The sequence below is a fragment of the Coenobita brevimanus genome, chromosome 117 (genome assembly GCF_032717465.1).
Source record: "Coenobita brevimanus isolate Jiangsu-jjx chromosome 117, ASM3271746v2, whole genome shotgun sequence".
NCBI classification, from domain to species: Eukaryota; Metazoa; Arthropoda; class Malacostraca; order Decapoda; family Coenobitidae; genus Coenobita; species Coenobita brevimanus.
The window spans coordinates 4,808,296-4,823,295 of NC_137070.1; the positions used below are offsets into that span (position 1 = coordinate 4,808,296).

At 48.0% G+C, this 15,000-nt stretch overlaps 1 protein-coding gene across 2 annotated transcripts in view; it reads right to left on the reverse strand.

The window, feature by feature from the left end:
* Positions 1 to 3,213: 3,213 nt before the first annotated feature.
* lbk (leucine-rich repeats and immunoglobulin-like domains protein lambik) overlaps positions 3,214 to 15,000 on the reverse strand; it is a 61,745-nt gene continuing 49,958 nt past the window's right edge. For both annotated transcript variants that reach the window (XM_080287351.1, XM_080287352.1), the window contains 4 exons: positions 12,972 to 13,113; positions 10,067 to 10,177; positions 9,311 to 9,480; positions 3,214 to 5,333 (listed from right to left, as the gene is read on the reverse strand). In XM_080287351.1, coding sequence (XP_080143477.1) covers positions 3,859 to 5,333; positions 9,311 to 9,480; positions 10,067 to 10,177; positions 12,972 to 13,113 — 1,898 coding nt within the window. In that variant the 3' untranslated portion in view covers positions 3,214 to 3,858. The remainder of the gene's footprint in view (positions 5,334 to 9,310; positions 9,481 to 10,066; positions 10,178 to 12,971; positions 13,114 to 15,000) is intronic.

A 15,000-nucleotide genomic window follows, 5' to 3' on the forward strand; every position in this document is an offset into this window, starting at 1 on the left:
GAGAGACAGAGAGAGAGAGAGACAGACAGACAGACAGACAGACAGACATTAATAGACACATAGAAATAGACTGATAGATAGATAGATAGATAGACAGACAGACAGACAGATAGATAGACAGACAGATAGATAGATAGACAGACAGACAAACATTGTACAGCATAACAGTGGAATTTCAAATGTGTTATACCCTGGCAAACATCAGTATCTCCCTGACTAGTAACCAAGGAGACTCATTCCCCTAGTAGTCAGAATTGAGCCTCAGTTTGACTAGTAACCAAGGAGACTCATTCCCAAGTATGGTCAGAATGGAGGCTCAGTTTGGCTAGTAACCAAGGAGACTCATTCCTGACTAGTAACCAAGGAGACTCATTTGTAACTAGTAACCAAGGAGACTCATTCCATCACAAATACTTTTAACTCCACCCTTGATTTGGCTAGTAACCAAGGAGACTCATTCCATCACAAATACTTTTAACTCCACCCTTGATTTGGCTAGTAACCAAGGAGACTCATTCCATCACAAATACTTTTAACTCCACCCTTGATTTGGCTAGTAACCAAGGAGACTCATTCCATCACAAATACTTTTAACTCCACCCTTGATTTGGCTAGTAACCAAGGAGACTCATTCCATCACAAATACTTTTAACTCCACCCTTGATTTGGCTAGTAACCAAGGAGACTCAGCCCTCAGAATTCCACCCCCCCCCCACACCAGTATCCAAATCTTCGTAAAATCATCGTTTGGCCAGGTGTAAACAAACGCACTATAGACGAACACAAACACAGCAGCTGACAGGCAGATTCTTACGTTTATATTCCACTGACTTTCAAATTCCTTCTTAAGGTTATTTACAGTTACGCTAATTCCGTTTCTCACTTACGCTAAATTATGAACTGGTTATTTACAGACACTTACGCTACATCTAAAACCTTCACTACGTTCGTATTCAAATTCCATACATCTGTTTTTTACGATTATTCAAACACACTTACGCTAAATTATTAACGGATTATCTTACAGCCACTTATGCTACAATATTTACAATCGTCACTACTTACTCACTTTCCGTCTTAGTGCGTTTTCTGCTTAAGATTATTTACACACGTACGCTGAATTATTATCCGTTTTCTATGCTCTATCTATCTATCTATTGCCAGACGCCTTAATCCCTTATATGGGGTGGCCACAAACAAATCGCCTCCATGTCGCCCTGTCCCCCGCCATTTCCCTGCCCTGCTCCCAGTTCACACACCCCTCTTTCATATACCTCTCCACCCCATCCCTCCATCTCATCCTTGGCCTCCCCCTTCCTCTCCCCCCCTCCACCTCACTCACATACACTCTCCTCATCAGTCTCTCACTCTCCATCCCCCCAGCTCACACCCCCCTCTCTCATATACCTCTCCACCCCATCCCTCCATCTCATCCTTGGCCTCCCCCTCCCTCTCCCCCCCTCCACCTCACTCACATACACTCTCCTCATCAGTCTCTCACTCTCCATCCCCCCAGCTCACACCCCCCTCTCTCATATACCTCTCCATATCTCCATCTCATCCTTGGCCTCCCCCTCCCTCTCACTCACATACACTCTCCTCATCAGTCTCTCACTCTCCATCCTCTCCACATGGCCAAACCACCTCAACGCTTCCTATCACATCCACACCACAACACTCCTTCACTTACTCACTTCTTTCACAATTACACTACATCATTCACTACTTCACTCGTTTCCTGTCTGCCTGGTTTCTCTTACGATTATTTACACACTTACGCCAATTTACCGTTGTCTAAGGTCGTTTATGCTACATTGTTTACATTCGTCACTCCTGATTTCATTTGTGTCTGTCTGCGGCCACCCTCTGCGGGATTAGGGTGTCAGGCTATAGGCAGATAGATAGACAAATAGATAGATAGATAGAGTATAGACAGATAGATAGACAAATAGATAGATAGATATGATGGATTCTCAAATTTCAGTGGACATATGTACCAAAAAACGCAATGGAATTCAAAAAATCAGATTTCAAAATGCCAGAATTCAAATCCGAAATTTAAACTGAACTTCTCATGGGAAACATTCCTTCGGGTCCGAGGCCTCCCAACTGCACTACATCAAAGCATGATTTTTTGGCCACGGCACCTGTAAAATCATGAATTATAAATGTGGTTATGTAACTGTACTTCTGCACTGTACTGTAGTGTACAATACAGGAAAATTTGTTACAGTAATAGTAGTAGTAGTAGTAGTAGTAGTAGTAGCAGTAGTTGTAGTAGTAGTAGTAGCAGTAGTTGTAGTAGTAGTAGTAGCAGTAGTAGTAGTAGTAGTAGCTGTTCCCTAAGCAGTCTGGATGTACAGTTTGTAAATATCCTGTTACACAATTACAGTACAGCACATTACAGTTCTAACCTTGCACTATGTAGTATTATCACTTGGCCGGCTGGTGGTGGTGGTGTGTGGCAGGGGTGGATGAGATGGGGGGATGGGGTGGAGAGGTATATGAGGGAGTGGGTGTGAGCTGGGAGGATGGAGAGTGAGAGACTGATGAGGAGAGTGTATGTGAGTGAGGTGGAGGGGGGGAGAGGGAGGGGGAGGCCAAGGATGAGATGGAGGGATGGAATGGAGAGGTATATGAGGGAGTGGGGTGTGAGTTGGGGGGATGGAGGGTGAGAGACTGATGAGGAGAGTGTATGCGAGTGAGGTGGAGGGGTAGAGAGGGAGGGGGAGGCCAAGGATGAGATGGAGGGATGGGGTGGAGAGGTGTATGAAAGAGTGGGGTGTGAGTTGGGGGGATGGAGGGTGAGAGACTGATGAGGAGAGTGTATGCGAGTGAGGTGGAGGGGGGGAGAGGGATGGGGAGGCCAAGGATGAGATGGAGGGATGGAATGGAGAGGTATATGAGAGAGTGGGGTGTGAGTTGGGGGGATGGAGGGTGAGAGACTGATGAGGAGAGTGTATGCGAGTGAGGTGGAGGGGTAGAGAGGGAGGGGGAGGCCAAGGATGAGATGGAGGGATGGAATGGCGAGGTGTATGAGGGAGGGGGGTGTGAGTTGGGGGGATGGAGAGTGAGAGACTGATGAGGAGAGTGTATGTGAGTGAGGTGGAGGAGTAGAGAGGGAGGGGGAGGCCAAGGATGAGATGGAGGGATGGGGTGGAGAGGTGTATGAGGGAGGGGGATGTGAGCTGGGGGGATGGGGAGTTGAAGGAGCCTTGTCTGTGGGCGTATGCAACCCGAATTCCTCAAAATTAATATTATCCTCGTATCCACAGAGTCAACATCTTCCTCTTGACCCTGTCGGACAGTTACATCCTTCAACAGCCTAGTCACTGGCCAGAAGAACGCGATTATCTTTGACTGTCTACGTTTACAAAGCCCCGAGAGCATCGATATTCGCGATTTTGCATTGAAAAGTGAGGCAAACCACTCCAAAACGCATCGGAATTCAAATAATCGAATTCTAACCGTCAGAAATTTGAGAATCCACCGTAGACAGACTCTCCTGGTGCTTATAAATGCATTCACTTTCAAGATGCTTATTTCCTACTAGTTTCTTATTTACATCAACTCACCCTTTCTATTCTTCTTTTTATCTATCTATCTATCTATCTATCTATTGCCAGACATCTCAATGCATCCAATCCTGCCCTAACAGACACTCGTACTTTCAACACTCATGGCGAGAAACCAAACATATGCCAATTCTTTTTTTCGAACCCCATTCAGTCTGTTTTTTATATATTCGTGTGGTGGTACCGACCCTACCTGCCGGCCCCAATGCCTCTCGTCCCCCCTCGTCCTCTAGGGGGGCTGGGACGAGGGCTCGGCCAAGGACTGAAGGGGTTATGGTGGGAGTTATCTTGGTTTCAACATGCGGTTGGAATGACCTGCGTTCCTAAACCACACCTCTGGAGCCTCTATCCTCAGATCCAGCTCGCTCCTTCGATCCCCACTACTGGAGAGAGACCCCCGGGGGCCATAGGAGCCGCAGCCGCCCCCGCATGGGCTCGGAGATTCACTATTTACATCGTGGGAGCCTCGGCACATCTCATCGCCACTCTCGTCAACCTCCACACTATCGTATATCTGCTGAGGTGGGCTGTGCTTCCCTGGTATACCCACCTGCCTGGTATTTCGCCCTGGTATTGTGGTATTCCTGTCTGGTATTGTGGTATTCCTGTCTGGTATTGTGGTATTCCTGTCTGGTATTGTGGTATTCCTGTCTGGTATTGTCTGTCTGTCTGGTATTGTGGTATTCCTGTCTGGGATTGTGGTATTCCTGTCTGGTATTGTGGTATTCCTGTCTATCCCTAAGTGGTATTTCTCTCCCATCACCCTGTCTGGTATTTCTGGCTGGTGTTCCCTGGTATTTCCCTCTCTTTCAATAGGCGATCCAGCAGGCCTGTGTCGCGAAAACGAATCTCTCGAGGAAGGTTGGTAAGTAACATCGTAAATCCTCTGAGGAGATCCGCAGCCTCTCGGCGTAAACACAGGATCCGTTTGCTCGTACGGGGGCGTTTGCTCGTAGTCACTTGGTTCGTATGCGGTGTCGTAGATCTGTTGTGGTGGGGTGCGTTTTTCCGCCACATCCCTCGTCCTCTCGTATATCTGCTGCGGTGGAGTGTGGTTGGGAGTCGTCCTGTCGTATATCTGCTGTGGTGGAGTGTGGTTGGGGGCCGTGTCTGTTGTTCTGTCATATATCTGCTGTGGTGGAGTGTGGTTGGGGGCTGCGTCTGTCGTTCTATCATATATCTGCTGCGGTGGAGCGCATTTCTCCGCCACATCCCTCATGCGGTTGTGCCCCTCTTCTTGTGGTGCCCCCCTCTTGGCTGCTGGTGCGGTTGGTGTGGCGGAGGGCTTGTGGCGGCCCAGCGTGGCCCCGTGCGGACCCGAATCCTGGTAGGTTGCGTCGTAATTCTGCTGTGGAGGACGTCGATCTGCCCCCTCCATCGACGCATCATAAACCGGCTTCGTTGACGTCTCCCTACTTCCTGGTCCTTCTGTTGATGTTCTTGATGCCTTTGGAGACCCTGTGGGGGCTTGGGGGACCACCTGGGGGAACGGAGAGGCCTGGGAGACCGCCTGGGAGACCGTCTGACTGTTAACCGGTCTGGGAAGCGTGGAGGAAGGAGTGACTGGCGTGGAAACAGGAAGGAGGCGCGAATTCGACCCGCGCCTCAAACTAGCTGTGTACAACCCTGGGCTATAGGAGCCGGGCGAGAGGTGGTGGTGATGGTGGTGGTGGTGGTGGTGCTGGGGGCTGAAGGTGGAGAGCCGAGGACGAGTCACCGCTGGTAATTCATCGCACACCTCCCTGCCATCACCCATCCCTGAAAATGCACGTAGATTAAAACTGATAAGATTGAGATTAAAATAAATATTGGGGTAGATTAGATTAGGTAGCACTAGAGGGACACCCACCATCCACTCATCTGATGTAGTGCAACATAATATAAGAATCATGACCAGTTACATCATCATCATCATCATCATCATCATCATCACCACCACCATCATCATCATCATCATCATCATCATCATCATCACCACCACCACCATCACCACCACCATCATCATCATCATCATCATCATCATCATCATCACCACCACCACCACCACCATCACCACCACCACCACAACCACCACCACCATCATCATCATCATCATCATCATCATCATCATCAATCAATCAATCAATCATCATCATCAATCAATCATCATCATCAATCAATCATCATCATCATCATATCATCATCATCATCATCATCATCATCATCATCATCATCATCGGGACTTCCTTTCCCACCCAAGGGCAGGGTGAGGAGTAGCAATGTCCAGACAGCACAAACTTGCCCAATCCAATGGGCCACACTTCCATTCACTCATCATTCAAGCCCCCGGAATCCTGGCTCTATCGGATACGCCAAAAACATTCACCACGTTCTGTAGCTTCACATAAACGTATCCGATAGAGTCAATGGGCCACACTTCCATTCACTCACCATTCAAGCCCCCGGAATCCTGACCTACTACCAGATTGACTCTATCGGATACGTTTATGTGAAGCTACAGAACGTGGTGAATGTTTTTGGTGTATCCGATAGAGCCAGGATTCCGGGGGCTTGAATGATGAGTGAATGGAAGCGTGGCCCATTGGATTGGGCAAGTTTGTGCTGTCTGGACATTGCTACTCCTCACCCTGCCCTTGGGTGGGAAAGGAAGTCCTGATGATGATGATGATGATGTGTATAAAGGGAAGGAGGAGGCCCTGGAAAGAGGAAATTATAGAGGTATAAATCTTTTAGATCAGATAATGAAGGTAATGGCGCCTTAAAAAATAACACAATATAACAAGCAATTCAAATAAATATTCAAAACACATCTTCAAATACAAACAACTTCTTTTTAACTTTCACATAAACAGACGTGACAGCTGACGACTCTACGAAAATGGCCGCATAATCACAGCTGGAATTCCACTGTCACTTCGTAGACTTGGTAACAGGAGCAGAGTAGTTATCGATTGTCTTCGTACGCTTTCCGTCGAGGTCTTGTTTTTCTTTCCGATTATTCTGATTCCTTTGACCTGACTGCATTGTCTTGGCTGCCACCTCCACCAGGGTTTGAATACTAGTGACCTCTGCTGTGTTCTTCGCCTCTGCCATGTTCTCGTCTATAATGGCATCCTGTACTCTCCTGTTCGCCTCACTGTACAATCCCTCAGTCACCTTCACCTCCTCCTGGCACTCCTCCTGCTCCTTCCCGACGCATTTCTCTCCGTCCTCCAGCCTTCATCTCTTCATCTCCTGAGAACTCATGGCTTCTGGCTGTTCCTGGCTTTCCTTTTCTTTCCAGTCTGTCAGTCTCTGTTCACTGGCCTCCTCCTCTCTCTCCTCTGCAGTCATGTGTTGTATCACTGTCAGCAGATGTGTAGCCTGCATTTCAGCCGAGGTGATTGGCACAGCACGGACATGGCCGTGTCCAAGAACTCTGACTGCATCTTTGGTTGTTCTCAGTGCATTTATTGACTAACTAATATTATTATTTATCTATATTACCTATTATTAATATTTATTTATATATGTATTACTATATAGCAGAGGGCATTCACTGGTGACGGGTCTCATGTTTTCTGACAGGGAATGTTCAACTTCAGCATTGCTATGGGCAAGGCGTAGAGAATTAGACACGCTATCAGCAGTTTGGCCAAGACTGTGTACTGTGCAGATGCCACACAGTTGTTCTGTTCAGTACCCTCTACCAGTAGTGATCAGTGCGTAGACACTCCTCCGAGCCAGCCTCTCAGTACCAGCCTCCCTGGAATCTCTTGTGCCTGACACAGCATCCACTCATCTGTCAGTTGGCCGATGTCTTCCAGCCTTATGACCTGTGGCGTGTTCTTGGCAGTTCTTTCAACAGCCTGAACCCCACATTCAGCCTTCTGAAGCAGCAGATGCAGTGGTGCCAGGGCTTGCAGGATCTCATGTCCAAGAGGAAGCTTACTGATCAGATATTTTATGGCAGCGTGGTGGAACTTCCTCATCTCAAGCTTCACCTTCGTCAATGCTGCTGGACTCACCCACCACAAGCATCTGATCAGGCAGCTGGTCCTCTGGCTTCCCGACAGCTGCCAGTTTTCTCTCCCACTCCTTCTGTTCTGAGACACTGTAGCCTCAATGTGCGCACCAGTTCTGACAGCTGATCATGGAGAATGTGAACGAGTGGCTCCTCTTTCTGGCAGAGAGTCAGGAAGCTGTTGAACACTGGTTCCAGGCTCTCAAGAAGGCAGAGTTGAACCCCTACTACAGGGTCATTCAGTTTCTGGCAGATCCTTTCGTACCTCTCAATGCCTTCCAGGGTTTTCTGTCTTGCTTTCCACAGCCTTTGGTAGATATCTGAGGAAGTGCTGATGGACTGCTGCTAGTCCGCCTGTGACTCGTTTCACTGCTGGGATGCGTGTAAGTCATCTGTGCTGGACGTGCTGGAGGATCATCTCTTCGTCCAGGCCAAGACCAAGCTGAGTCTCACAGAAGTCTTCCTTGCAACAGGCTCTCAGGTGGTAGAAGGGATCCAGTACCAGCTGCTCAGCATCTCTAAATACATTCACACCCTGGTGGAATGCACTGTGCACGACATGCAGGATATGAATGGCAGCATACCACACACACCACTTTCTTTCCTGTGTCACTGATGAAGTTCCAGATGGTGCTGTTGACATTTGGGCCATCCGATCCAAGGCTGGTGACGTGGACCAGAGGTAGTTGGAATCCAGCAAGGCATCCAGTACTGTTTGTGCCACTGCCTTACCAGGACCAGGACCAAACATCAAAGCCTTTAGCAACCTGACACAGACCTGACCCATGTCAGGACACCAGCAGCTGATGAGGAGGTCAAACTGCTTCCAGGTCAGGGAACTGCCTGGTTCATCACACTGTGTTGTGTAAGGAATGCCTGCTTCATGTATAGAGTTGAACATCTCTTTTCTGTGGTACGGCCCAAGTTCATCAGGAAGCAGGTGGGAGACACTGGTCCTGCTTACTGTGAAGTGTTCTGCTGTTCTTCCAGGAAACATCCTCCTGATCTCTCTCTCTCTCTCTCTCTCTCTCTCTCTCCTTAAAGTGAGAGAGGCTTGGTAGGTTTCTCTCCCCACAGAAGACTCTTTTCAACTGAATGCGTTTGAAATGTAAACAACAGGCAGCGGAATAGAAGGTGAACTTTCATACCCAATTGTACACCAAAAATAATAACAATAATAATAATAAAAATAGTTCAGGCATGCCACCACAAGGAGGGCAGCTGTAGTTGATCTGAGCAACTTTCAGAACCCAGAGTATTCCTGTGGCAGCCACTTTCTCCAGTTGGCAAGGCCCCACTGCTGCCTGTACTGGGGATGCGTCGTTGCGCTGACACACACCTCAGTCTTGTCGCTGGTGCCGCTGAACACAGGACTGCTGCTGATACAGGTCCTTTATGCAGGCTGAAGAGGCACACTATTTCTGAGCACCTGCAGTGTCCACCCACCACTCCAGCAACACAGCTCCGTACAATTTCTTGAAGTTGTGGGACGAGACACGAGGCAGGAAACAGTAGGTAATACTAGGATGTTCAGGGATAAAGCAGGAATACTAGGAATGGGGTAAAACTAAAGGGAGGAGGAGGAAGAGGAGGAGGAGGAAGAGGAGGAGGAGGAAGAGGAGGAGGAGGAGGAGGAGGAGGAGGAGGAGGAGGAAAATTAAAAAACACAGGTGCTTGTAAACTCTCCCCACATACGTCTCTCTGTCATCACACCACCCTCCCCCCAACCCACCTCTGAGGCCTGGGGAAGGTGACCCTGGCTCCCCACAGGCCAGGAGGGAGCGTCTGACCCCGGGGCGAGCCAGGTCGAGGGGGACGAGGTCCTCGTTGGAGCGCTGGCCGGCCGAGTCGCCCGTCCCTGAGTCCTTTCCACTAGAGTGTTCTGAGCCACTGTCCTGAGCCCTGTGAGAATGGCCAAATATTTTATCTATCTGTCTATCTATCAGGGAAGTAAACTTATCTATCTGTCTATCTATCAGGGGGGTAATTTATCTATCTATCTATCTATTGCCAGATGCCTTAATCTTGTCAGGGGTGGCCACAAACAGATCACCTCCATGTCGCCCTGTCCCTCACCATTTTACTGCCCTGCCTTCTCTCATATACCTCTCCACTCCATCCCTCCATCTCACCCTTGGCCTCCCCCTCCACCTCACTCACATACACTCTCCTTGTCAGTCTCTCCTCAATCCTCTCCACTCCATCCCTCCATCTCACTCACATACACTCTGCTAGTCATTGTGTGTGTGTGTGTGTGTGTGTGTGTGTGTGTGTGTGTGTGTGTGTGTCTCTCTCTCTCTCTATGCATCCTGTAAGCTTGGATGTAATGCTCTCTCTCTCTCTCTCTCTCTCTCTCCCTCTCTCTCTCCCTATCTCTTTCTCTCTCTCTCTCCCTTTCTCTCTCTCCCTATCTCTTTCTCTCTCTCTCTCTCTCTCTCCCTTTCTCTCTCTCTCTCTCTTCCTCTCTCTCGCTCTCTCTCTCTCTCACCTGTACGCATCCTGTGGGCCGGGCAGGAGGGGCGTAAAGGTGTGCACCAGCTCTGGGGTGAGGTGCATGGGGTGCGACGTCGGATATCGGTGGTTTATTCCCCCATTCTCTCTGCAATACAACAATGCTTCAGACAGCACTTCTTTGTGACTAGCATCATATTCAGTAGACAATAATAATAGTAGTAGCAGCAGTAGTAGTAGTAGTACAACAATAATAATAATAATAATAATAATAATAATAATAGTAGCAGTAGTACTAACAGTAATAATAATAATAATAATAATAATAACAGCAGCAGTAGTACTAACAATAATAATAATAATAATAATAATAATAATAATAATAACACCTTTTTGCATTAGACAGACAGCTTTTGGTGATTTGAACAAAGGTCTGAGCTCTGAGACAGTGAACATTGTCAGAAGCAGAGTGACAGTATACCCTGCTAAATGCATCAATACAGTATCCCAACAGAGGGTGAAAGACTGACAAGGAGAGTGTATGTGAGTGAGGTGGAGGGGGGAAGAGGGAGGGGAAGGCCAAGGATGAGATGGAGGGATGGGGTGGAGAGGTATATGAGAGAGGAGGGTGTGAGCTGGGGGGATGGAGGGTGAGAGACTGATGAAGAGAGTATATGTGAGTGAGGTGGAGGGGGGAAGAGGGAAGGGGAGGCTGAGGATGAGATGGAGGGATGGGGTGGAGAGGTATATGAGAGAGGGGGGTGTGAGCTGGGGGGATGGAGGGTGAAAGACTGATGAGGAGAGTGTATGAGAGTGAGGTGGAGGGGGGCAGAGGGAAGGGGAGGCCAAGGATGAGATGGAGGGATGGGGTGGAGAGGTATATGAGAGAGGGGGGTGTGAGCTGGGGGGATGGAGGGTGAGAGACTGATGAAGAGAGTATATGCGAGTGAGGTGGAGGGGGGAAGAGGGAAGGGGAGGCTGAGGATGAGATGGAGGGATGGGGTGGAGAGGTATATGAGAGAGGGGGGTGTGAGCTGGGGGGATGGAGGGTGAAAGACTGATGAAGAGAGTGTATATGAGTGAGGTGGAGGGGGGAAGAGGGAGGGGGAGGCCAAGGATGAGATGGAGGGATGGGGTGGAGAGGTATATGAGAGAGGGGGGTGTGAGTTGGGAGCAGGGCAGTGAAATGGCGGGGGACAGGGCGACTTGGAGGCGATTTGTTTGTGGCCACCCTAAACAGGATTGAGGCGTCTGGCAATAGATAGATAGATAGATAGAAAGATAGAATACTATTAATGTGACAATTATACAGAATGGAATCACATAGCATAGCATGAATCTGGCTCGTTACATTCCACATCCTTGATCCATGAACGGTACCCACAGTTGCCACGTAGCACATGATGGCTGTTACCACCAAGTACACTATGTAATGAAAGGTGTACAGTCTGCTGCCTAAATACTGTACATATGGTGTGTATATACAACCATACACCCACAAACGGTTCAGGTACCGTTTGTGGCCAGAGATACCCTGTACCTGTTCCGATACTGGCACACAGAGGTGATAACGATGTGGCGTCGTTAATACCAGTGACGTTTATGTTGTACGGCCCACGTCCACCTTCATTAGTACTCTCCCTCATGGAATCGTGCCTCGTCGTGACACCCGTACATCGGTTTAGGACAAGAGAAGGATAATTGTAAAATATGAGGCGAACGAGGATTTCCTCATCACCGCAGCTGACCTGGGGATTAAGATGGCAACCCCCAATGGCATCGTACGAAATTACCAGCAAGAGGGGCGCCTACACGACGCCCGTGATTGTGTAGGCAGAGAAGATTGATGACGAATCCCTGGACTTCCCGGTGACAATCACTTTAATGGAACTAAACACAGCACTACGAGAAAGCTTCCCCTCAAAGCAGCATGTACGTGACACTACAGAGGGAAGAGCATTAGATGGTGCTTTGATAACCGTCAAGAAATGTGCAAGTATCCCACGAGACTGGAATTCGCGTGCAGTGAAAGTTGCTCGAGTGAAGTACGCTCATTACAGGTAGGAGAGAGGGCTCCAACACCGTCATGTTTAAGTGGACAAAACTGGATATAGTTTGTAAACAAAACATACATATGGTCGTGCCGCACAAGGTGAGTGTCTTACGAACCATAGGGGGACAGGAAGGTGGTAATCTAGTGCTGACAGCCGCTACCTCCGACGTTGGTGGATTAACTTATCGCGATATTCACGAATAACGCTCCGTGCCATCGTGGTGTTGCGCAGTCCAAGCCCACCCATGAAGCCAGGTACCTCATACCACATCCATCATTTCTAAACCCCACAGACAACTGCCTCAGCATCCTCAAAGCCACCCTGAAGCACCACCTCAACGGCATACCAGGAGTACGTGATATTGCTGAGGCCAGGAGAGCAGGTCAGACTCTCCGGGCTTACCGTGAAGACAGCCTACAAGTGGTGACGGAGGAGGCTGTCACTGCAAATTATACGCACAGTACCTCATACCTGATGAAATGCCTTCCCATGGAGGATGTATGGGACTAATGTACAATGCACTTTATAACAGGGAAATGGTACATGAAGATTAACTGGTATATGTGGAGAGGATGGAGGGTGAGAGACTGACGAGGAGAGTGTGTGTGAGTGAGGTGGAGGGGGGAAGAGGGAGGGGGAGGATGAGATGGAGGGATGGGGTGGAGAGGTATATGAGAGAGGGGGGTGTGAGTTGGGAGCAGGGCAGTGAAATGGCAGGGGACAGGGCGACTTGGAGGTGATTTGTTTGTGGCCACCCCAAACGGGATTGAGGCGTCTGGCAATAGATAGATAGATAGATAGAATAATAACAGTAGTAGTAGTAGTAATAGTTATCTTAATAATAATAATAATAATAATAATAATAATAATAATAATAATACCACTCACCTGTAGGGGGGTGGGGCTGCGGACCTGTGTGCTCTCTTCCTGGTCTGGTGTATAATAACAACCCAGACCAGCGACGTCACCACCACGCAGCACACCACAGCCATCACCACAATGCCCGTTGTGGTGGAGCTGCTGCCTGTCTCTGTAGGTGTAAATTGGGGGTCAGAAGGAGGGATAGACCGAGGATGAGCTGCAGGGAACACATCACATATATATATACTATACTCCCATTTAAAACACTGTCATAATGAATAGGATTTCAATGCGTGTGGTTAAACGCAGTACGGGTGAATTATGCAGCCACAAATGACAATGTTTTACGTGTGTGTTTATGTGCGTGTGTATGGTGTAAGGGACAATGTTTTACGTGTGTGTTTATATGTGTGTGTATGCTGTAAGTGGCAATGTTTTACGTGTGTGTTTATGTGTGTGTGTATGGTGCAAGTGGCAATGTTTTATGTGCATGTTTGTGTGTGTGTGTGTGTGTATGATGCAAGGGACAATGTTTTACGTGTGTGTTTATGTGTGTGTGTATATGCTGTAAGTGGCAATGTTTTATGTGCGTGTTTATGTGTGTGTGTGTACGCTGCAAGGGACAATGTTTTACGTGTGTGTTTATGTGTGTGTGTACGCTGCAAGGGACAATGTTTTACATGTGTGTAAAAAACAATACAAGAGAGAGCCAAATTCAAGATCCGATCATTTTGAGATGCCTGGACACACTGCGTTTGAAAGACTGGAGATCATAGGCAGCAGGAAATACAGACAGAGGGAGACAGTTCCAGAGCTGACCTGTTGCATAAATGAAGGACTGGGAGTAACGGTTAACTCTTGCATTAGAGAGTTGGACAGAAAAGGGATGAGAGTTTGCTGCCAGACGGGTGCTACGCGCCTGTCGTAGAGGTGGAGGGATGCATGCAGACAGTTCAGAGGAGCAGTGACCATTAAAGTAGCGATAGAAAAGAGATAAAGATGCAACAGTGCGGCGAAGAGACAGAGGTTGAAGGGAGCCAGTAAGAGGAGGAGAGTTAATGAGACGAAAAGCCTTTGACTCCACCCTATTGAGAAGAGCTGTATGTGGGGAGCCTCCCCACACATGAGAGTTGTACTCCACACAGGGGCGGATAAAACCCCTGTATAGAGTCAACAATTGTGCAGGGGTAAAGAAGGAACAGAGTTGGCTTAGCACACCTAATCTCTTGGAAGCAGATTTTACAAGAGATGTAATATGATCTTTCCAAGATAAGTCCCGAGTAAATGAAACCCCAAGCATGTTCAAGGATGATGCAGGATTAATCTGTATATTATTAAACATTAGTGGGTACACCTGTGGAAGATTTTGTCGGGTTGATAGGTGTAAGAACTGAGTCTTAGGTGCATTAAAAACCAAATTATTTTTACCCCAGTCAGAGATACTCAAAGACTGCGTAATACAGTAAGAGTCCTGTAATCTGAATGGCAGGGGAATGAGGGTCTTTCGAACTAATGGTTTTTTGTGCTATTGGAAGAGACCTTTGAAAACACTACAAGTATGTACATGATCACTGAATGAACGTTTAAAATGATGTGGGTCGTTGTTTTACCGCAAATGCATTAAATTGTAGACTGTACCCAGAATATTCGTAACTTCACATACACACTTTCTGACTAGTAACCAAGGAGACTCAGAGGCAGACTGGAGGGTGAATCTGACTAGTAACCAAGGAGATTGTGACTTACCACGAAGGGACAGTGTAAGCCTTGCCCTATGGATTTGACTAGTAACCAAGGAGACTCAGAGGCAGACTGGAGGGTGGATTTGACTAGTAACCAAGGAGACTCAGAGGCAGACTGGAGGGTGGATTTGACTAGTAACCAAGGAGATTCAGAAGCAGACTGGAGGGTGGATTTGACTAGTAACCAAGGAGACTCAGAGGCATTTCACTAGTAACCAAGGAGACTGGGACTTACCACGAAGGGACAGGGTAAGCCTTGCCCTATGGATTTGACTAGTAACCAAGGAGACTCACAGGCAGACTGGAGGGTGGAT